General features: G+C 48.6%; 1 protein-coding gene across 2 annotated transcripts in view; it reads left to right on the top strand.

The window, feature by feature from the left end:
• RAB11FIP5 (RAB11 family interacting protein 5) overlaps positions 1-24,781 on the top strand; it is a 107,419-nt gene that overhangs the window by 70,147 nt on the left and 12,491 nt on the right. The window contains exon 4 of one of the 2 annotated variants that reach the window (XM_084627317.1): positions 15,451-18,135. In XM_084627317.1, coding sequence (XP_084483443.1) covers positions 15,451-18,135 — 2,685 coding nt within the window. The remainder of the gene's footprint in view (positions 1-15,450; positions 18,136-24,781) is intronic. The other variant, XM_084627318.1, reaches the window with a different exon arrangement.

The raw sequence follows: 24,781 nt of genomic DNA on the forward strand, positions 1-24,781 counted from the left end.
TTTTCAGGGAGTTTCTTGAGCAAATGCTGTAGTTTCTTTTGGTAACTCTCAGTGGGATCAGAGGGTAATGGCTTGTAGAAAGTGGTGTTGGAGAGCTGCCAAGCAGCCTCTTGTTCATATTCCGACCTATTCATGATGACGACAGCACCTCCTTTGTCAGCCTTTTTGATTATGATGTCAGAGTTGTTTCTGAGGCTGTGGATGGCATTGTGTTCTGCACGGCTGAGGTTGTGGGGCAAGTGATGCTGCTTTTCCACAATTTCAGCCCGTGCACGTCTGCGGAAGCACTCTATGTAGAAGTCCAGTCTGCTGTCTCGACCTTCAGGAGGAGTCCACCTAGAATCCTTCTTTTTGTCCAGGCCTGAGACCTATTCACCCATGTTTTTCTAAAAAAGAAAAGGAGGGCTTGTGGCACCTTAGAGACTAACCAATTTATTAGAGCATAAGCTTTCGTGAGCTACAGCTCACTTCATCGGATGCATATCGTGGAAACTGCAGCAGGCTTTATATATACACAGAGAATATGAAACAATACCTATTCCCACCCCACTGTCCTGCTGGTAATAGCTTATCTAAAGTGATTTCCAGCACAAATCCAGGTTTTCTCACCCTCCACCCCCCCACACAAATTCACTCTCCTGCTGGTGATAGCCCATCCAAAGTGACAACTCTTTACACAATGTGCATGACAATCAAGCTGGGCTATTTCCTGCACAAATCCAGGTTCTCACATCCCCCCCACCCCCATACACACACAAACTCACTCTCCTGCTGGTAATAGCTCATCCAAACTGACCACTCTTCAAGTTAAAATCCAAGTTAAACCAGAACATCTGGGGGGGGGGGTAGGAAAAAACAAGAGGAAACAGGCTACCTTGCATAATGACTTAGCCACTCCAAGTCTCTATTTAAGCCTAAATTAATAGTATCCAATTTGCAAATGAATTCCAATTCAGCAGTTTCTCGCTGGAGTCTGGATTTGAAGTTTTTTTGTTTTAAGATAGCGACTTTCATGTCTGTGATCGCGTGACCAGAGAGATTGAAGTGTTCTCCGACTGGTTTATGAATGTTATAATTCTTGACATCTGATTTGTGTCCATTTATTCTTTTACGTAGAGACTGTCCAGTTTGACCAATGTACATGGCAGAGGGGCATTGCTGGCACATGATGGCATATATCACATTGGTGGATGTGCAGGTGAACGAGCCTCTGATAGTGTGGCTGATGTTATTAGGCCCTGTGATGGTGTCCCCTGAATAGATATGTGGGCACAGTTGGCAACGGGCTTTGTTGCAAGGATAAGTTCCTGGGTTAGTGGTTCTGTTGTGTGGTATGTGGTTGTTGGTGAGTATTTGCTTCAGGTTGCGGGGCTGTCTGTAGGCAAGGACTGGCCTGTCTCCCAAGATTTGTGAGAGTGTTGGGTCATCCTTTAGGATAGGTTGTAGATCCTTAATAATGCGTTGGAGGGGTATAACGGGTTAGAACAGGGGTTTTCAACCTTTTTTTTCATATGGGGACACCTAAAAAATTTCAAATGGAGGTGCAGACCCCTTTGGAAATGTTTTACACAGTCTGTGGATCAGCAGGGGTCTGCGGACCACAGGGTTGAAAGCCACTGGGTTGGAATGATCAAGTGAGTATATTTTAGTGACCAAGGGCCAATAGAATAGTGAAATATGTCGTTAAATAGGATTAATGGGGCAAATTGCAAATATAGAAATTCACTCAACCCATTAACCATAAAGCGAGGTTATGGTAAAAACACACAACACTTTATATCTTCAAAGGGCTTTAAAACCCCCTAACTACAAACAAACTCAATTAGCCTAAAGGGAGACCTCCCTGAGCTATTGACTAATCGCTGGTAGCAGCTCTGTGCACTTTGAAGTCGGCTGCACACAACTTCTGCCAGCTCTGTGGCTCTCCTGACCTAACTTGACCAACCTGCTCAACTGGACATATTAAGGTATTGGATTCAGCACGGCCGTGCACCTTCTGTAGCCATTTAAACCTGTGTAAATCGGGTGTAAAACGCTACCTCGGGTGAGAGAGAGGGGAGTGCTGCCAGGTGGCATTTTGCACCCACCTTGCATTCACTTGACACAGAGGTAAGTGACATCATGCCATGCAGGGTAGCAGAGAATCGGGCCCCCATTGTTTTGCTGAGCCAGTGGCCCTTGTCGCTGCAAGTCTCCGAATGCAATCCCACTTCAGTGAAACCTGTCACTACCCCAGCACTGGAGATGGCTTCAGGGCAGATGATGGAAACGGTCCTGAAATAAAGTCTTACAACATCCCTGGGAAGTGTGCAGTAGGTTGTGGCCTCTCCCACTTCACAGGTCGGGGAGTCAGCCAGATTTTCAAGAGTAGCCACTGAGTGGGGGGGGGTGCCCCCTTAGACAGCTGGGGCCTGGTTTTCAGAAGTGCTGATCACCTGGAGTGCCCCTCGGCCTCAGGTGTAGCTGGGGGCGCTCGGCACCCCTGAAGTTCAGGCCCCAGGTGTGTCGCGTCGGGTAATGCGGATCAGTGGTTCCTCCTTTCCGTTCGGGCCAAGGCGACTTGCCCAGAGGTCTGGCTGGAGTCCGTTGCGGAGGTTCGAGCGGGAGGGCTCCTGCACCCCGGCCGCCTCCTTCCCACAGCCTAGGAAACTGCAGAGGGGCGAGGGATGAATCCGCTTCTTCACGGCTGACTTCCTGTTTCCTGCCGGGCCGGCCTGGAAAGGGCTGGGCTGGGCTAGGCCAGGCCAGCCGGCACCGTCCTCCCCAAGCATCGGCACCAGCTTGCCCCAGCCAGCGCACGGAGTAGCCGCCGCGCCGGAGGTGGGTGCCCCTGGGGGCTTGGCTGACTCTGCGTTCGGGCCCTTCCTGCGGCCAGGCCTAGCCTAGTCCCTGCAGGTGAGGGGGATGGGAGAGGTCCAGGCCTGGGGAGACGATCAAGTTGGGGGGGGCTCCCCGGCTGCTCTGAGGAGGCGGAGGAGAGCCCCAGCCCCCCGATAGGAGAACCGAGCTGCGGGGGGGGCATCGCCACAAAGCGACTGGAGGGCCTCGCTCCCTTCCCCTCCCTGCCTCGGCGACGGATTTCCCTGGGACACCGAGCGCCGAATGGCCGGTGGGTGGGTCTCCGCTGCCTGCTGGTGTCACGGCTCCCGAGGGCCCGTTCGGAAGCGGGGGGCTCGCTGGGCCGGACACTGTGCAAGCCCCTAGGGCGGGGCGGCCCCTGCCCGCCGTCTCAGGCGAGAGGCTCGCCGAGCAGGTGTGAAAAATGGCGGCAGCATTGAGCTGCTCGGACTAGCTCTGTGCTTTAACGGCGCCGACGTTCGAAATGCCCTCATTAAAAATGCCCGTAGCCCACCCCCCACCCCCCCCGATCCCTTAACACTCAGGCCTCCCCTTGGAGAAGGGGCTGCGAGCCCTAAGATTGTATGCAGTGTCGTTGTAGCTCTTAGACTGACTTTTGTTTCACCCCTTCTACATGGACTCTCTTCCTCCCCGCCCCTTACGTTTAAAACACTAAAGACTCCCTCGGGTGCGGGGCCTTTGGGGTGCTCACTCTGCTGCTCCCAAGGGGGCAGGAGGGGAGGGTCCCTCCAGGTGTGCGTTGGGAGAGCAGAAATCCCATTGATCAGATGTGCAGTGTATGCTCTGAAGCCTTTGCCGGTGAAGGTGATCCGGAGACCTACCTGTAACTAATGCCCACTCCGGTTACTGTACTTTCCCTCGTCCCCAGCCCTGCAACACGGCTCAGAGTCCAGGGTACGGACACCCTTGGGGGGCTGCTGGGCCAGGTGGCCTCAGAGGTCTTGGCCTGGCCCTGGGAAAGTATATAACTGCTGCCTCTGGTCTCTCCCTGCAGGAAGCGAAGGCCTTAAAGTGCTAGTTTTCCTCGGGTACTCCATGGTGCTGGCTGGGGGCTGCTGGCAAAGTTCTGACTCCATTAATGCCCACAGCAGCACAGGGGGGCGATTCCTTCCCATTGTTGTTTGAGGGGAAAAACACCTGATCTTCGTTTCTATTATGGCTGGAATTTGAGCCTTGACCTCTGTGCCTCAGCTTTTCCATGTGCATGTGGTTTTATTTCTCTTCTAATACAGATTTACCCTCCTTTTGCAAAGCACGGTGCAATCTCTGGATTGTGAGTGCTTGTTGGACGAAGTGCAGTGTTGCTGTATTTACTCTGCAGAGCAGACTGGGAACTGTAGGAGAAATCTCACTGATTAGCTGTTGGCCCAAGATGAGGCACTCGAGTTGCTTGTATTTTTTTTTTTTTTTTTTTTTAATCGAGGGAGGCCAAGATATACAAAATACTGCCAAACAGTGGATTCCTTTCCCCCCACATTTATTCATTTATTTTTGCTCATTGATCTGTATGTTCCTTTTATGGGAGTAGCTGGGTTAGTAAGTATTTTAAGACAGTGATTCTCAACCAGGGGTATGCATGCCTCTGGGGGTACGCAGAGGTCTTCCAGGGGGGTGCATCAACTCATCTAGATATTTGCCTAGTTTTACAACAAGCTGCATAAAAAGCACTAACGAAGTCAGTACAAACTTACATTTCATACAGACAATGACTTGTTTATACTCCTCTATATACTGGACACTGAAATGTAAGTACAATATTTATATTCCAGTTGATCTATTTTATAATTAAATAGTAAAAATGAGAAAGTCAGCAATTTTTCAGTACTAGTGTGCTGGGACACTTGTATTTTTATGTCTGATTTTGTAAGCAAGTAGTTTTTAAGTGAGGTGTAACTTGGGGGTACGCAAGACAAATGAGAGTCCCAAGAGGGGTACAGTAATCTGGAAAGGTTGAGAGCCACTGTTTTAAAAAGCAGTGCAGACTTGTGAGTCTAGGCTGCTGCAAATATATGGACACCCCCCCCCCCCCCGCGGGCCCTGTGTAGTCCTTAACACCCTCAGATCATAGTCTGACAAATAGCTGATATGGTAGGAAGAATTGGGATGCGTTTCTTGGAATGTTTTCTACAGTTGGCTATTCCATGAGAATGTGAGTGGGGGAGGAAGAGGGTGGGGCTAGGGAAGGGAAATCCAAACCCTGGTGTGAAAGCTTGCCTGGTAACTGCTCAAGCAAGAGACTCAAGGGAGAAAGTTTGTTGTTGATTGAATTCTGACTGTGTACTCAGTGGTCTGCAGACCTAGAGAAACTCCTAGTCCCTGCTGCAAGGAGCTTACAATCTAAAGACACGGACAGTAGCTTGCCTGTAATGGAAGAACATCCATAGACTGTGAAGGAAGCCCTGTTGGGTGTCAGCAAAGGGGCCTTGAGGGTGGTTTTATGGTGGGGGTAGTTTGGTCAATGGACAGACAATGAGGAAGTTTCAGGTGAAGGGGCTGTTTGGAAGAATGCACGAAGGGGAGACTGAATAGTTTAATAGAGGCTCTGGAGGAGGGTAGGCAGCAAGAGGGGTATGGCAGTGATTAAATGGTTGCTTTTAACAGGCTTGCTGGGAGCTCGTCTGACTGTGGGTGCTGTAGACTGACAGGCCTTGTCATTTGCTCTGCCACTGGCTCACTCTGAGACCTTGGGCAAGCCACCTGATGACAGCCTTAGTTTTCTTATTGCTAAAATGAGTATGATGCCTCCACCTTAGATGAAGGGAGGTGTATATAAACTGCTAAGTGCTATTATTATTTCTGAGTCTGATGACTTGAGGTGTTGGAATTGGAGTAGAGAGAAAGAGCGGAGACTTAGGCTTGACCAACTATCTGACACCAGGGCACTGGCTCTTCTCCTAAAGTCTAAGGAGGGAAGCTAAAGGAAGTGGATTGAGTGGTGGCTAGGAAAAGGAGATAAGTACTCCTGCTGTACAGCAGGAGGGCCCAAGTGCCCAAATCAGATTGGGCGCCTTTTTGGGGGTTTGTACAGCACCTCTCCTGGTCAGAGACGGCTCTTGCCTCAAAGAGCCTGCGATCTGGATGAAAGTGACTCAGTGAGTGAGTGTGGCAAATGAGGACAAGTGAATGCCAACAGGAAGGTGTGTTAGGTAAGCGAGCCGTGTGTGTGGTTTGCAGGGTTTTGTAACAGAGCCAAACAAGGAACTAGTGTTGCTAGACCTTGCTGGCCCCATCTCAGTTTGACACTTAAATAATTTCTAGTGTTGTCATGTTCAGGATCTAAAATCATGAGCCGCCAAAATATTAGGGTCTTACAGAGCCTTCTAGGGAAAGGGTGTGGTGAACGGGTTTGTGCTGTCACCTGTCACTTTCCTCTTGGATTGATAGGGGAAATCTGGAAAAGCTTCCACTATGTCCAGCCAGGTACGTCCCCGTGGTCCAATCCCTGTCAAGGTACATGGATTTCCAGTGGCAAGGATAGGGATTTTGCATGCTGGAGAGCCCAGTATCAAGTGTGTACATAATGCCTGTGATTAAATATTTGATGGGAAATATTTTCTTTAGCCTTTATTCCTCCTCTGACCCCCAGAAGCAATAATTTATAGCTGGCTACACCTATGAATGGTTGGTCTCAGATAAACACCTTTGCTTCCCGGGGAGCATCGTGAAGAGAACACAACCTACAGGCAGATTTCTAGGAAGCTAGCATAACCACCTCCTGTTCCAGTACCAAGCTGGTTTGAATTGGGGTGATTGGGCTGCCGGTGTCTAGTTAGAAAGACCAGTACAATATTTTAAAAGGCACTGAAGTCAAGGATGCTCAGCCTGACCCAGCTGATATTTTTTCTGGATTCTTGCTGTGCAGCTCTTAACTGAGAGCTAAAAATATTTGGGGGATAATGGAGGTAAAGCTTTAGCTGAATTGGTGCCCATGTGGTGAAGAGAGTGTGTTGTTCAGGGATTAGATCTAGGGACTGAGAGCCAAGTCTCCTGGGTTCTTTTCCCAACTTTGCCACAGATTTGTTGCAGGACTGGGCACTTGGCCTCTCTGTGCCTTATTATCCCAATTTTGCAGGTGGGGTAAATCTGGGGGTGGGAAGGATGTGAGATCCATTAACTTTGGTAATAGCTTTGAGATCCTTGGACTGAAAAGTGCTATACTGGTTATTGCTCTTCCTAGTTTTGTGAGAACAGCTCTCGGGCATAGCATGGCTTTATTGAGACATACGCTTTTAGAGTCCAGCACTGTCACAGTTACTGTGAAAGGATTTTAGCTCAGTTCAGTTCTGAAGCTTTTAAAAGTCTTTTAGTCTGGGTGTTTCATTTACTGCTCTGGGAGGGCAGGCACAAAAATTTAACATCAGGGAAATAGGAAGATTTTTTTTTCTCTCCACATGACAGATTTTTTTGTTTGTTTGTTTTTGTTCTTTAAATTCAAACAGGAGCAGAAAATAATTGAATCCCCACCCCACCTCAGAGGCTGTAGGAGGAGTTTCAGGTTCTTGGGTTCTCTGGCAAATGCCTATCCTTCTATCACCTTACGTTCCGGGGGGTGGGAAATGCCTGTTTGGATTATGATGTTGACAGGAGTGGTCGTCATACAAGTTCCCCCCTTCCCCCCGTCAAAAACAGGTATTGAGCAGAATTTCTAGAATGGGAGCTCAGCTCCTCCCTTCCCATATTTAAAGAGGTGTGGCTGAGAGTGGCAGCTGTAGAAGGAGCTGGTGGTCAGGACTCTTGGGTTCTAGCCCTGTGTATGGTGCTGACTCGATGCATTTTACTGGTCAGTTAACCTCTGTGTCTGTCCCCTGTGAAAGGGGGACGAAAATACAATGTGTTCCAATCCTGCCAATTTGCAATGTGCTTTAAGTGCAAGGTGATGGTGTTAATGTCCTCCTGGTGTCAGGGCTGCAAAAGCCCTGTTTCCCATAGGGGAGGGAGAAGTTTCCTCTGGCAAGTGAAGGGACCTGCACAATGCAGCACTATTTAAAAAAAAAAAAAAAAAGTTTTAACCTTTCTGGTTGTGAAGTATTTTTTTCCGAATGTGAGTAGAAACCTGCACTTATGCAGTGTCACCTCCCTGAGCCTGCAGCCTTGGCTGCCCCTCAGGTCTTTGCCAGCTGCCCCAGAGTGAAATTAACATCACTCTGGTCACTTTCACTGATGCTGTACAGAACTGGTAGGCAGAAGCCATGCTCTCAAGGATCGTGTCCGTTTCATGCTGCTGGTGGAGTGGAGTGGTGCATCAGTGGAGGTAGGCGTGGTAACTGATCACAGGGGTGGAGCATCTGAATAATGGAGACAGGAGGTGGGGGTAGAATAGCGTAGCCCTAGAGGGGGTCACTTCTCCTTTTCAGCATCCACAACTTCATATGAAAGAGCCTCCAAGCAGTGTCTATGAATCATAGAATATCAGGGTTGGAAGGGACCTCAGGAGGTCGTCTAGTCCAACCCCCTGCTCAAAGCAGGACCAGTCCCCAACTATGGAGAGCACTGTAGCAGAAAAATCAACTCCCACTGAATACTTACAGCCCTGTTCTTCAGAACTCTCTACAAACATTCATTTACTAACCCCCAGCAGCCCTGTGGGATAGGCAAGTATTATCACAGTGTTACACATGGGAAATGTGGGGCACAGAGTGGCAAAGTGACATGGACAAGATCACAGGGGTCGCTGGTGTCAGAGCTAGGGTTAGAACTTGGGAGTTCCTGGTTCCCAGCTCTTTGATCAGATCTCTGACTGCACAGTGCTCTGTTATGCATGGGCCGTACTCAAACTCCCAGCCAGGGCTACTCTTCTGACAGGAGAGGGAAGCATGGGGCCAGCTGCCAGCAAGGGAGAGAAATGGAATGTATGTGGGAGAGGTGAGGAGACTGACAAAAGTGAAAGCAAGATCAAGTCAGTTAAACTCCTCTAGATGTAAAAGCAGTGGAGACAATTTTGCAGCATTGTAAATGCTGTCCATCAGAGGCGTGGTGCCAAAGAAGTCCTCGAACCTTCCCTAGGGAATGGGAACGTTGGGTGTTGGGCTCTGCTGAGCAGGGTGGAAGTGTAGCTCTGATCCTAATACATCAAACATCACTTATGTTTTCAGGACCGCTCCTTGACCTCAGTAATAAAATGAAGAAGGGGGTTTTTTTTGTTTGTTTTTTTTTAAACTAAAGTGGGAGTTTACTTTCCATTGAGGCAATGCAGAGCACGCACTCCCCCTAGTGTAAAGTTTCTTTATTTCAGAGGAGTAAAACAGAAGCAGGAATTCTGCTTTCTGGAGGATTTCTAAAGACTGTGACCATTTCTAAAAAGCTTGTACCTTGGACTAGAGAACAGCCAGCAAAGGTGAGAGCTGCCCCTGCTGATCAAAGACACGGCAGGCTAAGGGAGTGCCAAGTATTAGAGCGTCAGACGCGTGTATGATCTCCAGTATTGTGTGTGTGTGTGTGTGTGTGTAACCCCCTTTGAATGCCAGGGGTTCTGTGTGTATCTCGAAGGGAGTACAGTTGGTCCCAGATCCTGCAGAAATGTGACATTTCAGTGTTCTTAAATCTGTTGAAATTGGCTTTGCTTCCCCCCCCCCCCAGCCTCTTGGGCCACAGCGAGAAATGCTGTTCTGGAGTGGATCCCTTCATAGTTATGTCGATGAGAGCTGGAAGGATGCCCTGCGTACTGGGGACAGTTCACAGTCTTATTTTCAGGGTGGGAAGGATTTTGGCTTTAGCGCTAAAGACTGGGGTGGCCAAGCGTAAGGTGACTAGGTCAGGAGGCTGAACAGTGGCTGGAAGGGTGTACATAGCTATGCTTCCAGTAACTCCTGTTCTTCCAGCAGAAATATAGTTCTCTCAATCTACAGGGAGAAATGTACAGGTTTTTGTAGCTAATGGCAGAGGGTTGCACACTTTGCTGCTCATGTTGACCAAGCTCTGTGCCTTGTTCAACCTTTTAAGTGTAAATGTAGGTCGGGGTGGAGGTAGGGCTGGCCAGAGTGTGAGGGGCTGACTGGGGACAAGAGCCCGGGAGGGTGGGGCCGCTGCATTGGGGGCGGTGAGGGTTGATTTTGGAGCCACCTGGCTGGAATGGGGAGGAGGGCCTTGTGTGGGTATGCCGCTCACCCTCCATGCTTGTAAGCTGCTGCCTCTGATGTGTAGACAGCAGCCATAGGGCTCCAGAGAGCTTCCTCTGCCGGCATCACAAAATGGGCAGTTTATGATGGGCTTAATTTCAGGCTCTTTTAGTTTCTTCCAAAATCAGCAGGGGTCTGCCTGGTGCTCCCTTGAACGTTCTCCGACGTTCTACCATTGCTCGGATGTGGTTTTCTGAAGTTGTCGCGTTACAGACGTATGACTGGAGAAATGCCGTCAAGGTGAACGTAGGGCCTTGCTTTGCTTGGCCAAAAAATACCGAAACCAATTCAGAGCTAGCACTGCAGGTGCAATGCTGCATACCCTGGGCCAGGGATTGCTGGTGTATTTAGCCGTGGAGAATTGTAGAGCTGGAAGGTCAAGAGAAATATCCAGATGTGCTTTACAACCCCCTGAGCAAAGGTGGATTGGAGGCAGGACAAGACAAACAAGACAGTGGCTCTGTGGACCCAGGGGATGGGCTTGTGGTTAAAGCTGTAGCCCCAGAACTCTGGAGAGCGGGATTCTCTTCCTGGCCTTTCCACGGGCTTTCTGTGGGATAATCTCGGGCCTCCACCACTTGGTTCCTTTGTGGGGTCTCTTACTCTGTGCCAAGGGGAGGTAAAATGGTCCCAAATCCGAATTCTCTGCTCACACCCTGGTGGTGTTTTTACATTTGCTGTGCACAGATGTGAATGGCAACACAAGATGCCAGGCAGTGGGGAATTTGAGTCATCTGTCTGTGGTTCTCATCTGTAAAGCAGGGGTGATGAGGATGATGCTTCCTTACTGCACAGCAGTGTTACCAGCATAAACCTGTTAGACGCTTGCATGTTTCAGTACTGAGTGCCACAGAAATCTTGTGAATAATTCAATAAAATGGCTCCCTGATGTAATGCCATTGTCTTCCATGGAGTTTGGCCCATTATATCCTTCATGTAGCAGCATTCTGTCTTCCACCCAAGGACGATTAATGCTCCATCCGTGAAAGATGGTTGCAGTGGACCCTGGAACAATACAGAATGTGCCCAAAGTTTGGTTTCAGTGTCAAGTTTATGTTGGGCCATATTCATCAATCTTAGTGAAGGTTCATGGGCTGGGACTGCCTTATGGCTTGGGACACAAACCACGTGTGTGAAATTCAGAGGCTTTATCTGTCCCAGTGAGTCCTTAGTTTCATTGTAAAGAAATCTGGCCTTGATTTTCAACACTGCACCTGGATAGCTTTCTATTCTTTCCGATTAAAAAATAAGTAATGTGGGGGGGGGGGGGGGGGAGATGCTGATAGTGGAAGGCTCATTTAAGTTTCACCAGAACTGCATTTCTTTGACTGCTCTCATTGTCTAGTGTGGATCGTAGCTGGAGCTGCCGTTAAGAGGAAGAATAGACAGATCCTTTCCTCCATCAATAGAATTGATGGGGTCATGTAAAAATGAATTCATGTTACACTCCTGTTCCAGGGACACAGACAACTTGAAATGCAGTCCACTATGCAAAAGTAACATAATTTCAGGCCCTGCACTTTTCCCCAAACTCTGCCCCTTGCCTCAAAATGACTTTTTTTTTTTTTTTAAGGAAAACAGTTTCTCTTTTGGTCATAGTAGGACAAATCCACAAACAGCAGGTGAAACTGACTAGCCAGAAGGTAAAATGGGTCAAACACAAAGTAAAGGGTGGGTGGGGGAGGCTGTTATTTTTTCAGTCTAAGTGGCATGATATATATGTAACAATAATGCCCCCCCCAAAAATTCAGAGATTCATTTAGCTGGGATTGGTCCTGCTTTGAGCAGGGCGTTGGTCTAGATGACCTCCTGAGGTCTCTTCCAACCCTAATCTGCTATGATAAAGTCTTTAAGTTGTCTTGGCTTTGTTCCTCCCAAAGCAGCTCTGCTGAGGTTGGTAAGGCCGGCATTTTGGCCTTTGCTGCTGCTTTCCCCCATTCCATCTAAACTTTTATGTATAGCTCTGGTTTTGAAAACATGCATCCATGCTGCGTTCGTTTCCTATTCTGGAACTCTCCCGGCGTACATTGCACCGGCTGGCTTTGGGCAATAACCTGCCAGTACCAGATCAGCCTAGAGGTGTACGATGACTGAAATTTACTAAGGAAGCGAGCTTAGTTTACAGCCTTCATGGAGAAGTTTATAAATCACAAAAAAAGGGAGCAGGGGAAGAGAGAATTTCGATGGGAAATTTATTTTAAAATACCTTGATGGCACGAGAAGTCAAGTGGTGCCTATAAGCTCCAGTGAAGTTATGCAGCCTCATGTTCTTATGTAAACTGTCTCTGTGAGAGAAGGCTGAAGGGGGATGGAAGAGAAGGTGCTTTTTACATTTCCTCCTAGCTGAACTTTAGCTACACACAGAGAGATGCTTGCTTAGTGGCTACTGTGACTAGTGAAGGCCCAATCCTGTGACATCAGTGAGAACAAGACTAGGCTGTATATAGAATAAACAGTGGCTTTCAATCTTTTTTTCATTTGCAGACCCCTAAAATATTTCAATTGGAGGTGCAGACCCCTTTGGAAATCTTAGATATAGTCCACGGACCCCCATTGCTCCACGGACCACAGGTTGAAAACCACTGGGCTAGAGACTGACAGTATAATACGGGTTTTTGACTTTTTCTTCCCCCTCCACAAACTTTGATTTGCCCAAGTCATTGACATCAATATTTCACTTGTGGCTGATCACCCTAAAATCTGATTTTTTTTACTGTGTGGCTCTTCCCCAGAATGGTAGTTCGCTGCATCATTCTGCCCCATAGGAGGTCTGGTACTCCTGCTATTTGAGTTGCTCTGCTCTGAGCACAAAGGTGGTGGGTAATTGTCTATAGCCAGGTCAGGTGCTGCCCATTCAGCCCTCCCAGGGAATGCAGGAGGCCATATGAGAATGCAGCGTTCCAACCAGGAAGTAACCGAGAAACCTCAGTCTGAAGAACACATGGTAAGACAAGTGGCTGATTGCTGAAGGGACCCCACATTGGTGCGTGAGACTCTGGTCTTTATGCCATCTTCATCTGACCGTTGCCATTTGCCTTTGCCACTATGCAGCCCGCTTGCTGAATGCAGGCCCTAGAATTGGCTGCTTAGTTACTGTCTCAGCTGATCCCTTAGCTTTTAGAAGCGGGGGGGGGAGGAGGAGGAGGAGGAATGGATCTCAAAGTAATCCCTCCTCCGTGACCACTTTACCTTAGAGCTGCTCAAGCAAGAGGAGGGTTCTCTGGGAGGCACCAGACTTGCCAAGAGCCCAGCATTTGTGGTTTCTTCTCTCTGACAAGGGCTGGTAGCTGAAAGCAGAGCAGGTAGCTACATGTTTTCCCCTCCACTCAGAGATTAGCAATGCCATTGGCTCCTGCAAGGGCACCCACCCGAGGACCCTGAATTCGGGTCTTATGAGGAGAACATAATGCCCAAAGGTCTGTGCAAGAATCAGGGCCTAAGTGTGCTGAAGCAGCCCCTGCTCTAGAGACCCTGTCACCATCTTCAGTTCGTTTGTATGAAGTGAGTGTGCCAAGCAATAGGAAGGAGGCTGGGAAGATAGCGGGATGATCACACAATTATGCAGGCTGGGGATGGGCACAGCGTTAGGTACCAGATCACTGACCCCTTTTAAAAAAATGATCTTTTTGGAAAGTCCTCATTGACTCAGCTCCTGTGCCAAACAAGTGACCGTGACGGCTTATGATTTGTATACTATTTGTTTGATTCCCCTCGTCTTTATAGTCTGTCCCCAACCACCCCTCTACCTGCTGTCAGGGGAGGATCCTTGCAGGAGCCAGAGAGCACAAACCGCACTGATTGGCTGTAGGGCATATGATCTGAAATCTGGGGCAGGGAACTTGCCACCAGAGCGTGTTGGTTACCTCTCTGTTCTCACCGCTCAAGAGTCTGGAGCTGCTGTGAGGGTGCTGCCCCCTGGTGCTGCTGGAAATGGGGGGCTTTTGGGATAAATGTGTCCCCAAAGCCCTAGACTCTGTAGGGAGTACTGGGCAAGGAGATTCAGCTATCCCCCTTGTGCTTCTGACTGCTGAGTCTTGGAGGAGAGGGTTTGAGGGCAAGGATTGCCTTGTGATTGAAGTACTGGCTGGGAATGGGAATTCCTGGCTGCACCAGGGTCTCCCGTGTGACCTCATGCAAGTCTGTTAAGTTCTGTGTCTCAACCCAGGGGTAATCCTGCTGATCTGCTGCCCAGGGCCTCATGCGGCTCCACTCCAGAGGTTTGTGAAATGGGTTGAGTTGAGCTGGCAACACTCCAGAAAGGAGGAGGATGATAGCCTCTGACCCGTTGTAAAGGTGGGGAAGGATCTGCATCTCCATTGGTACAGCCAGGGAAACTGAGTTGCGGGGGGGGGGGGGGGGGTTAATGGCCTGTTTCTTGGTGGTGCTGAGATCCCTGCAGCTTCCGTTGAGTGGGACAAGGGATAGCTCATTGCCTCGGAGACACGGAATGGGAGTGGCTTGCCCAAAGATCACACAGGGAACCAGCGGCAGAGGTAGGAACAGAACCCAGCTCTCCTAACTCCCAGCCCAGTGCCCTGGCCACATGCTGCCCCCTGCTGTTTGTTTGTTTTCTCTTCAGCTATAACTGCAGTTCCTGTGCTGACTTCAGTGTTCAGGGGGCTCTGTGGGAGGAGGGGAAAGGGAGGATTTTGAGAGCCTCTCTCTGCTGACCTAATGTGAAACCAAGCACACGACCAGACTCTGGAGTAAGTCACTAAGGGCTGGGCTTGCAACCCTGACTCACGTGAGTCAGCCTTACTCATTCCAGGAGCCCTCCTGAATTCAGTGGGACTACTCGCATGGGTAGAATTGGAAAATTGGCATCCAGAACAAGTTATCAATCAATGAACAGGGAGTTTGGGCCACAGGTGCTGAAATGGGGCTCCTCTCCAGTTCTGTGTTCCTCCAAGGTCATTTGGTTCAGCGCAGTAGGAATTCTGTATGTTGTAAAGAAACAGGGTGGGGGGGAGCACAAGAGCTGCCTTAAAACAAGGGGTTCCCTTTCCTTTATACCAGTGCATGCACTATCCATGCATCTCTGTCTTAATCATTGCTCTGCTTAACAGGAAGGAATGTGTGATCCCTGCAGCACTGCACAGCTTTGACCATAAGTGTTTGTGGGGTGGGTGGGGTGGGGTGGGGTGGGGTGAATATACTTAAGCGCTGTCATAGTATTAACCAGGAGGACTATTTTGTCTTCCCTCCACAGCCTGGAAGTGTCTCCTAAGGTAGAAACCAGCTCAGATGCACCTTCTCACTTTTCCCCTTGTTCCCCTGTCCAATGTCCTCCTGCTGGTATAGTCCATCCTGCTCGCATGCTAAGCACTAACCTTTTAACTGCTACTGAAGAAAGCCAGTTTGGATGCCTGTCCCCTACCAACCCATTCCTCCACTCCTTGCACAGCAACCCTTTCTTTGAGGACCTCCTTGCTGACCAGGTACTAAACTCTCCTTCCCCTACTCACTTTTTCTCTAGTTTCCAGTCTGGGTCGCATGCTACCAAAGAGGTCGTTGGGCACCTTTATTCCTCTGAGGATTACAGTCCCTCTGCCTCCCTAGGACTTCACAAACCACAGCAGGAGTCTTCAACCCAAAGCGCTGGTGCCCCTATTCCAGAAGCCACTCCCACATCCCAAGGACTCAGCCCTCCTCGAGAACAGACTCCTGCTACTCCTTCCATCTTTGACTGGGATGACACCTTTGATGCCTTTGCGACGAGTAGACTCAAACCAGAAACTCGGGAGGAAAGCCTTTTGAATTCTGTAGTTATGGAGGACGTGGCCTACATCGATGATCCAAGTCCAACAGGAAGCCCAGCTGAACTGGTTCATGAAAACCAGACTGAGAAAGCTAAGGCTGAGCCACAAGGTGCTGATGAAGTGTCTCTAGGCCCAGGGTCCTGGGCAGATGTCACAATCTTAAAAGAAATGGAGGCAAATGTACTGAAAACAGTGCAGGAAGCTACACGGAAAGAAGATGGTGTGTTGGGTCATTTGGGCTCTCTGTTGGAGAGTGAGAAAACTAGCGCCTCTCAAGCCTGGTCTGCATTGGGAGCTTCAGGGAAGGAGGATGCAGCAGCAGCATTGACTACTCAAAATAGTGCTAGAGAGAAATGGGACAGCGAAACTGTGCGTGTAGAAAAACTGACTGTAGCATACAGTGAGGAGGAGCCCAATAGTGCAGGGGAAGATGAATGGACGACCACGGCCACAGAAACAATTGGCGGTCTATGGGAAAGTGACCAAACCGTCGCCGAGAAGGAACACGAGATTCAGGAGAGCATGTTCAGGCCACGTCCACCTTCCGACGAGGGCATCCTCGAAGAGGAAAGCAGCCCTGTGAATGCCCCCGGCCTTTTGACCAAAAGCAACTTAGTCTTGGAGAAACCCAGTGAGGCACTTCCTCAGAATAAGGCTGCCCTGTCACTGTTGGGGTCAAAAGTGGAAGCGGCGGAGAAGCCATCAGCTGTAGTCGACATCGGTGACGGTCAGGATTCTAGTAACACAGAGGGGATGATTGATATAAAGCCACCAGGTGGGCTTCAGATTAGTGCACAATTGGAGGCAGATGAAGCCAGCATGAAACTCGGTTCTGACTTTCACGAGAGACAGATCCCCTCTGCTGTATGGACTGAGACCCCAGAGAGGGAGGAGGAGAGCAGTGGGGCAGCTGGTTTGGAGATAACCATGGGGGCACCGCCGCCAAAGCCTCCGAGATGGTTCACACCCTGGGATTTCAGAGAGGAAGATGATGAGGCCAATTTGGACACACAGATGAGCCAGCAAGGCAACGAATATCAGTGTGAAAATGAGGAGGGCCCAAAGGTGGCAGTTCAGCCGCAATATACCCATGTAAGCAGAGAGAATGTTTCCCAAGTGGCTCCCAGCCCACCTGTGTTGGGAGCAGCGATAATTGAAGCAAAAGCAAGGCGCATCCCTTTGGTTGCTGGAGATGCTGATTCTGCCACAGAGGACTGGGTGGCTAATTTGAAGGCAAGAGCTAATGAGTTCACAAAACGGGACACCTCTTCTGGGGAAAACCTGCTAGAGATAAATGAGGAGACTGGGGCTGAGCAGTTCGAGACTTGCCCTTCGAAATTCTCTCTAGACAGATTAGGCCTGTCAGATGCTGAAGAAGACTCAAACAAATTGGAAATGGTAAAGCCAAGTTTCCACTCCCAGTCACAACAGCTCACCGAGCGACGCTCCGGCGCCGGGTGGGGCTTGTCGGAGACTGCACCGGCGTTCCCAGAGAGGAACGAAATACTCCCTGAGCAGCTGATTCCTTCAAAGCCCGATACTCCCAGAGATCCAGAATCCAGCCAATCGGTGCTGTTCTGCACAGCTGTGGAGGAGCAGCGGCCCGCTACGCAATACCCAAGCCCCAGCCCAGCTGACCAGCTTGAAAGGTTAGCTCTGCAAGAGCATCCCTCGCAGCCAAGGCCTAAATCGGGGAAGGGAGATAACCAGGGACATCTTGGCAAAGCACCAGCCCAGCCAGCTGAACGGGAGCCTCAAACCCCAGAAGCGTTAGAGAGCCTGACCTGCGTGTCAGAGCCGGGTAGCTATTCAGCTGACAGGCCCGAGCCATTGTCGAGTCAGCGGCTTAGCTGGTCAGTGGATCAAGTGATAGACTTCAAAAAGGCTGAATTCTGGAGGCCAGTTAGCGGGGAGGAGAGCAGAGAGCAGGCTGACACTTCAACCCTGGGCAACCCTTTCACCCCCAGAGTCAGCCCCTCGTCCCCAAACAATCCCTTTGTGGAAAAGCCACCAGATGTGCTCCCAATTCAGGCCACGTCACCCGAAATGCCTGGTCAGGGAGGCTTAAACGTCAAAGACCTTCACAAGGAAGCTGCTCCCCATGGCTTCCAGCCCGCTAACCTCCCTGGGGACCCGTTAGTTGAGCTTCCTTTCTTGCATGGCAACCAGCCCTTGGCCTTCTCCACACCTTCTCTTGTGGCCGCGACTAACCCCCAGCAGTTCAATTTCCCTTCCCCCATCATGTGCCCTACAACTGGTGGGGTGCCTGCGGTGACCAGCCGGGCAGCAGCCCAGTCCTCCTGCCCTTTGCTGCAGACCAGTGGCATGAAAGTCTCAACGCTCACGGTTTTGCCCAAGGAGACACAGCCGGCTGAGAAGCCCTCTTTCCATCAGACAAGCAGGTGAGCACTCCGGGGAAGGTGAAGGGTGTGTCCTCGAGGGAAAATAGCCCCCTTCCTCCCTTCCACTGTTGGGCCTTTCGGTAGCACCTGCAGATAGAACGTCTGTTGGCCAAAGTTGTCAAGTAATCCATGCAGCAAAGGAAACTGCCTCAGCCTGCCTTTGTTCTCCTACCCCGTCCCCCAGATCTTTACCCACTTCCAAAGTGAAGCGTGCTAATCCCATTTTCAAATAAAACCCTGTAGGCCCCCGAGAGTTCCATTGGATCGGCTCAAATCCTTAGCTCTGTCGGACCAGAGCTCTCCGCGGCCGCCCTGTGCCTGCCGAGAGCTAGCGGTGTAACCATTGCCCAGATAGGCCCCAGCTGAAACCTGAGCCCCCGCAGAACTGTAAAGGCTGTTGCCACTCAATGTATTGCACTAACTTCAGCTCCCCACGGACTTTCCCTTCCCCTCCGTGCACTGCTCTTGCAAAATGCGTACCTTCGTATATGTGTCCGGCAAGGGGGAGTCCCCAAACTTCTGCCCATTAACGCCCTCACGAAACGCTTCATGGCATGTTGGCAGCTGTTTCTTCCTCCATTCATTCAGCTTTTGGTTGGTTTGGTTTTTTTTTTGTAGGGGCTTTCAGGTACTAAAATTCTCTTCTCTCCATAGTTAAAGCGTAACTGGAGCCGAGGCCAGCCTCCTCTGAGGAATCCTGGTGGTAGACAGGCAAACAGAATTTGGCCCTGAAATATTTGGGGGTGTGGGGAGTATCGAGGGAAGGCCTAGTCCAGTCCTAACCACTGGTCAGAGTTTTGTAACTTGTAGAAACCGAGGGAGATTCTGGAGGTAGAGGTGTGTTCTGTGGCTGATCCTGTTTTCCTGGCACACCATTGTGCGGCCTGACTGGGAGAAGAAGGGAATGTTATAGGGATCTGTCTTTACTCATCGCATGTCAAGGACCAAAATTCTGCTCCCAGGTTTGAGGTGACTATTGATTTCAGGGGGAACTGCGAGGACCTATCTGAGAGCTGTCTTAGGCCCTGATGGATCGTCTTACTTCTGCTACACCTGGGAAAACATAGTTCTAAGGGGCTGGTAGGGATTTCAACAGTCAGAATCCTTTTCCATCTCATGATGGGTGCAGTAGAATCCCCTTTTCCTTTTAGGCCCTGTACTGTAGTCCTTTCACATGCAAAGCTCTCCTTGACTTCAGTGGGAGTTCTGCATGCTAAATGACCTCAGGATCAGTCCAGTATTTTTCCATTTAATGGCTCTACGTTGGCCAGAGCCTTGGATCGTGCTGTCCTTAACTGAATTATTCATCCTCTAACTGGTAACCCGGCTCAAAACCTGCAGGTAAAAAAATCATTGTGTATAGATAAGTGCTACTGTGCTTCATGGAAAGAGATGTATCCTGGAAATCCGAAGAGGGTAATGCTAGGTAACAGGCAGTGTGTGGTCCCATCAGACTCTTTGTGTACAACACACACCAATTGGTTAGTCGCCATCTTCAAACTGACTGTATAGATAATCCAGGGCAGGTCTCATCTGTGGGAAGAAGGATTGGTTTCTGGTCGAGGCCCAGGACTGGGATCCGGGAGATCTGGATTCTGTTCTCATCTCTACCACTGATTCCTTCAATAGTATGAAGTTGGGCAAGTGACTTAAGCTCTAGATTCTTCAGTTTCTCCATCTGTAAAATGGGGATACTTGCCTCATGGGGCTGTTGTGAGGCATAACTCATTAATATTTGTAAAGTTCTTTGAGCTCCCCAGGTAAACGATGTTCACAGACTCATAGATACTAAGGTCAGAAGGGACCATTATGATCATCTCATCTGACCTCCTGCACAATGCAGGCCACAGAATCTCACCCACCCACTCCTGCAATAAACCTCTCACCTATAGTCTGAGCTATTGAAGTCCTCAAATCATGGTTTAAAGACTTCAAGGTGCAGAGAATCGTCCAGCAAGTGACCCGTGTCCCATGCTACAGAGGAAGGCAAACAACCTCCAGGGCCTCCTCCAATCTGCCCTGGAGGAAAATTCCTTCCCTACCCCAAATATGGTGATCAGCTGAACCCTGAGCATGTGGGCAAGATTCACCAGCCAGATACCTAGGAAAGAATTCTCTGTAGTAACTCAGATCCCACCCCATCTAACATCCCATCACAGGCCATTGGGCCTATTTACCATGAATAGTTAAAGATCAATTAATTGCCAAAATCATGTTATCCCATCATACCATCTCCTCCATAAACTTATCGAGTTTAATCGTGAAGCCAGATAGGTCTTTTGCCCCCACTGCTTCCCTTGGAAGGCTATTCCAGAACTTGACTCCTCTGATGGTTAAAAACCTTTGTCTAATTTCAAGTCTAAACTTCCTGACGGACAGTTTATATCCATTTGTTCTTGTGTCCACTTTGGTACTGAGCTTAAATAATTCCTCTCCCTCTCCGGTATTTATCCCTCTGGTATATTTATAGAGAGCAATCATATCTCCCCTCAACTTTCTTTTGGGTAGGCTAAACAAGCCAAGCTCTTTGAGTCTCCTTTCATAAGACAGGTTTTCCATTCCTCGGATCATCCTAGTAGCCCTTCTCTGTGCCTGTTCAAGTTTGAATTCATCCTTCTTAAACATGGGAGACCAGAACTGCACACAGTATTCCAGATGAGGTCTTACTAGTGCTTTGTATAACGGTACTAACACCTCCTTGTCTCTACTGGAAATACCTCGCCTGATGCATCCCAAGACCACATTAGCTTTTTTCACAGCCATATCCCATTGGCGGCTCATAGTCCTCCTGTGGTCAGCCAATACTCCAAGGTCCTTCTCCTCCTCCGTTACTTCTAATTGATGCGTCCCCAGCTTATAACTTAAATTCTTATTAATCCCTAAATGCATGACCTTACACTTCTCACTATTAAATTTCATCCTATTACTATTACTCCAGTTTACAAGGTCATCCAGATCCTCTTGTATGATATCCCGGTCCTTCTCTAAATTGGCAATACCTCCCAGCTTTGTATCATCCACAGACTTTATTAGCACACTCCCACTTTTTGTGCCAAGGTCAGTAATAAAAAGATTAAATAAGATTGGTCCCAAAACCGATCCCCGAGGAACTCCACTGGTAACCTCCCTCCAGTCTGATAGTTCACCTTTCAGTATTACCCGCTGTAGTCTCCCTTTTAACCAATTCCTTACCACCTTTCAATTTTCATACTGATCCCCATCTTTTCCAATTTAACTAATCATTCCCCATGTGGCACCGTATCAGGCGCCTTACTGAAATCTAGGTAAATTAGATCCAATGCATTTCCTTTGTCTAAAAAATCTCCTTCTTTGAGAAAGTAACAGATCAGGTTGGTTTGGCATGATCTACCTGTTGTAAAACCATGTTGTATTTTGTCCCATTTACCATTGACCTCAATGTCCTTAACTACTTCCTCCTTCAAAATTTTTTCCAAGACCTTGCATACTACAGATGTCAAACTAACAGGCCTGTAGTTACCCGGATCACTTTTTTTTCCTTTCTTAAAAATAGGAACTATGTTAGCAATTCTCCAGTCATATGGTACAACCCCTGAGTTTACAGATTCATTAAAATTTCTTGCTAATGGGCTTGCAATTTCGGGTGCCAATTCCTTTAATGTTCTTGGATGAAGATTATCTGGGCCCCCCGATTTAGTCCCATTAAGCTGTTTGAGTTTCGCTTCTACCTCAGATATGGTAGTATCTACCTCCATATCCTCATTCCCATTTGTCATGCTACCATTATCCCTAAGAATCTCATTAGCCTTATTAAAGACTGAGGCAAAGTATTTGTTTAGATATTGGGCCATGCCTAGATTATCCTCAACCTCCACTCCATCGTCAGTGTTTAGCGGTCCCACTTCTTCTTTCTTTGTTTTCTTCTTATTTATATGGCTATAGAACCTTTTACTATTGGTTTTAATTCCCTTTGCAAGGTCCAACTCTACATGGCTTTTGACCTTTCTCACTTTATCTCTACATGTTCTGACCTCAATAAGGTAGCTTTCCTTGCTGATCCCTCCCATCTTCCACTCCCTGTATGCTTTCTGCTTTTTCTTAATCACCTCTCTGAGATGCTTGCTCATCCAGCTTGGTCTACAGCTCCTGCCTATGAATTTTTTCCCCTTTCTTGGGATGCAGGCTTCTGCAGCTTTGACTTGAAGTAATCCCAGGCCTCCTCTGCCTTTAGATCCATAAATTCTTCAGTTCAATCCACTTCCCTAACTGATTTCCTTAATTTTTGAAAGTTAGCCCTTTTGAAATCAGAAACCCTAGTCACAGATCTATTTTTGTTTATCCTTCCATTTAGTTTGAACTGAATTAGCTCATGATCGGTTGAACCAAGGCTGTCCTCTACAACCATTTCTTCTATGAGGTCCTCACTGCTCACCAAAACCAAATCTAAAATGGCATCCCCTCTTGTCGGTTCAGCAACTACTTGGTGAAGGAATCCATCAGCTATCGCATCTAGGAACATCTGAGCCCTATTATTATTACTAGCACTCGTCCTCCAGTCTATCTCTGGGAAGTTAGTCTCCCATGATCACACAATTTCCATTAGTATTTACTTCATTAAAAATGTTAAAGAGGGCTCCATCCATATCCAAATTAGATCCCGGCCGCCTATAGCGCACCCCAAGCACTATCCCAGGGGAGGCTCTAGTAGCTTTCTTCCCCAATGTGATTTTTGCCCAGACGGACTCCGTCTTATCCATTCCATCGCTTCTTATTTCTTTACATTCTACCTCATCCTTGATATACAATGCTACTCCGCCACCTTTGCCTTTATTTCTGTCTTTCCTAAACAGCACATACCCTTCAATAGCGGTAGTCCAGTCATGACGACTATTCCGCCATGTTTCTGTTCTCCCTAGAATATCTGGTTTCACTTCCTGCACCAGTAGCTCTAGTTCCTCCATTTTGTTACCTAGGCTCCTCGCAGTAGTGTACAAAGATCTTAATTTTTGCTGTTTGGCCTCGCTCACATTCTTTACTTGATTAGGCACGGACATTCTACAGCCAGTATGACCTATTAGACTGGTATCCACACTGCCCTTCCTCCTTATGTCCATTCTCCTACCCACGGCTGTATCCTTCTTACTTTGTTTTCTTCCCCCTCAATGCTAAAATCTGGCATGGAAATTACCTGGACATCTCCCACAAATTCCTAGTTTAAAGCTCTCTTAATCAGTTGTGCCAGCCTCCATCCTAGAAGTCTATTTCCTTCCCTACTCAGATGAAGTTCATCCCGAGAGAACTGTCCTCTGTCCATGAATGCTTCTCAGTGGCCATACATCCCAAACCCTCCTTATAGCACCACTGCCTGAGCCATCTGTTGATAGTCATAATCTTGTCACACCTTTGTTGCCCTTCTCTAGGAACAGGCAGAATCCCACTGAAGATTACCTGAGCCTCCATTTCCTTAAGCATCTTCCCCAGCCTGGCATAGTCTCCCTTGATATGTTCCAGTGAGAATCTACCAGTATCATTTGTTCCCACATGAAGGACAATCAGTGGATTCTTTCCCGCTCTCTTTAGGATCCTTTTCAACCTCAGGTCCACATCCCGTATCTTAGCTCCTGGAAGACAGCACACCCTTCTATTCTCTGGATCAGCTCTGGTTACAGGCCTGTCTGTTCTTCTCAGTACGGAGTCCCCGATCATGTAGACTGGCTTTTTCCTGGTGACAGTGCGATTCTCCGGTCTGTCCCCTGTTTCCTCTGGCTGCAAGTTCTTTCCATTCCTATTCTCCCTTTTAATCCTCTTCAACCCATCCTGTATCCTCCTGGGGCTCACATTTGGTGTAGTTTCCATTGACTCTTCCCCTTTTCCTATAGCACTAGCTGCTCTTCTCTTCTTCCTTGCCCTTTCACCTTCAGTGACCACCTGCTGAGCCCCTTCTTCATTTTCCAACTCTGCAAACCTGTTCTTGAGCTCTATTTCTCCTTCACTAGCCCGTCTTTTCCTCTGCCTGGTTCTCTTAGTCACATGCTTCCACTGTCCATTTTCTTCACCCAGCAGTCTCCCCTCAGAATTCTTCAGTCCTGCTTCCATCTGGAAGTCTGAGCTTTTCCCTTCAGCTGCCTCATGTCTTTGCTTCGTAATCTGCTCGAACCCCCTTCGAAACTCAACCAGACTTTCCATCTACATCTCCAATCCTAGGATCTTCTCTTCCATCAGCTCTAGCAGACGGCACTTCATGCCGACAAAACTCTTTCCAGGTCCCCCCTCCAGGATCATGTACATACTGCAGCTTCCACATCCAGTCATCTTCATTGTGTCTTCCACTACAAGGGTCACTCCCACTGCTGCCTCTATAGCTGTCACAGCCTTCCCACCTACATCCTGTTCATCTTCTCCTCCAACAGAGCTCCCACTCCAACTCCCCTGTTTACAGCTCTGTTTGCTGGCTACTGCAGCTGTCTGATGTTGTAGAAGGACACACAATGTGACAAAGGAGGATCTTCAAATCTAGAGCAGGAACGAAAGATTTATTTGGGAAACAAGTCACCCGTCCAGCAGATAGAGAAATGTAGTGCTGGGGTCTGGGGCAGCTGTTCCAGGGAAGGCTGACTGGGGAGGGAGGGGGGCTGGAAATCATTGAGGAGGGGCTGGCTCTGGTGGA

Source organism: Lepidochelys olivacea (assembly GCF_965140295.1).
Source record: "Lepidochelys olivacea isolate rLepOli2 genome assembly, chromosome: 4".
Lineage (NCBI taxonomy): Eukaryota > Metazoa > Chordata > Testudines > Cheloniidae > Lepidochelys > Lepidochelys olivacea.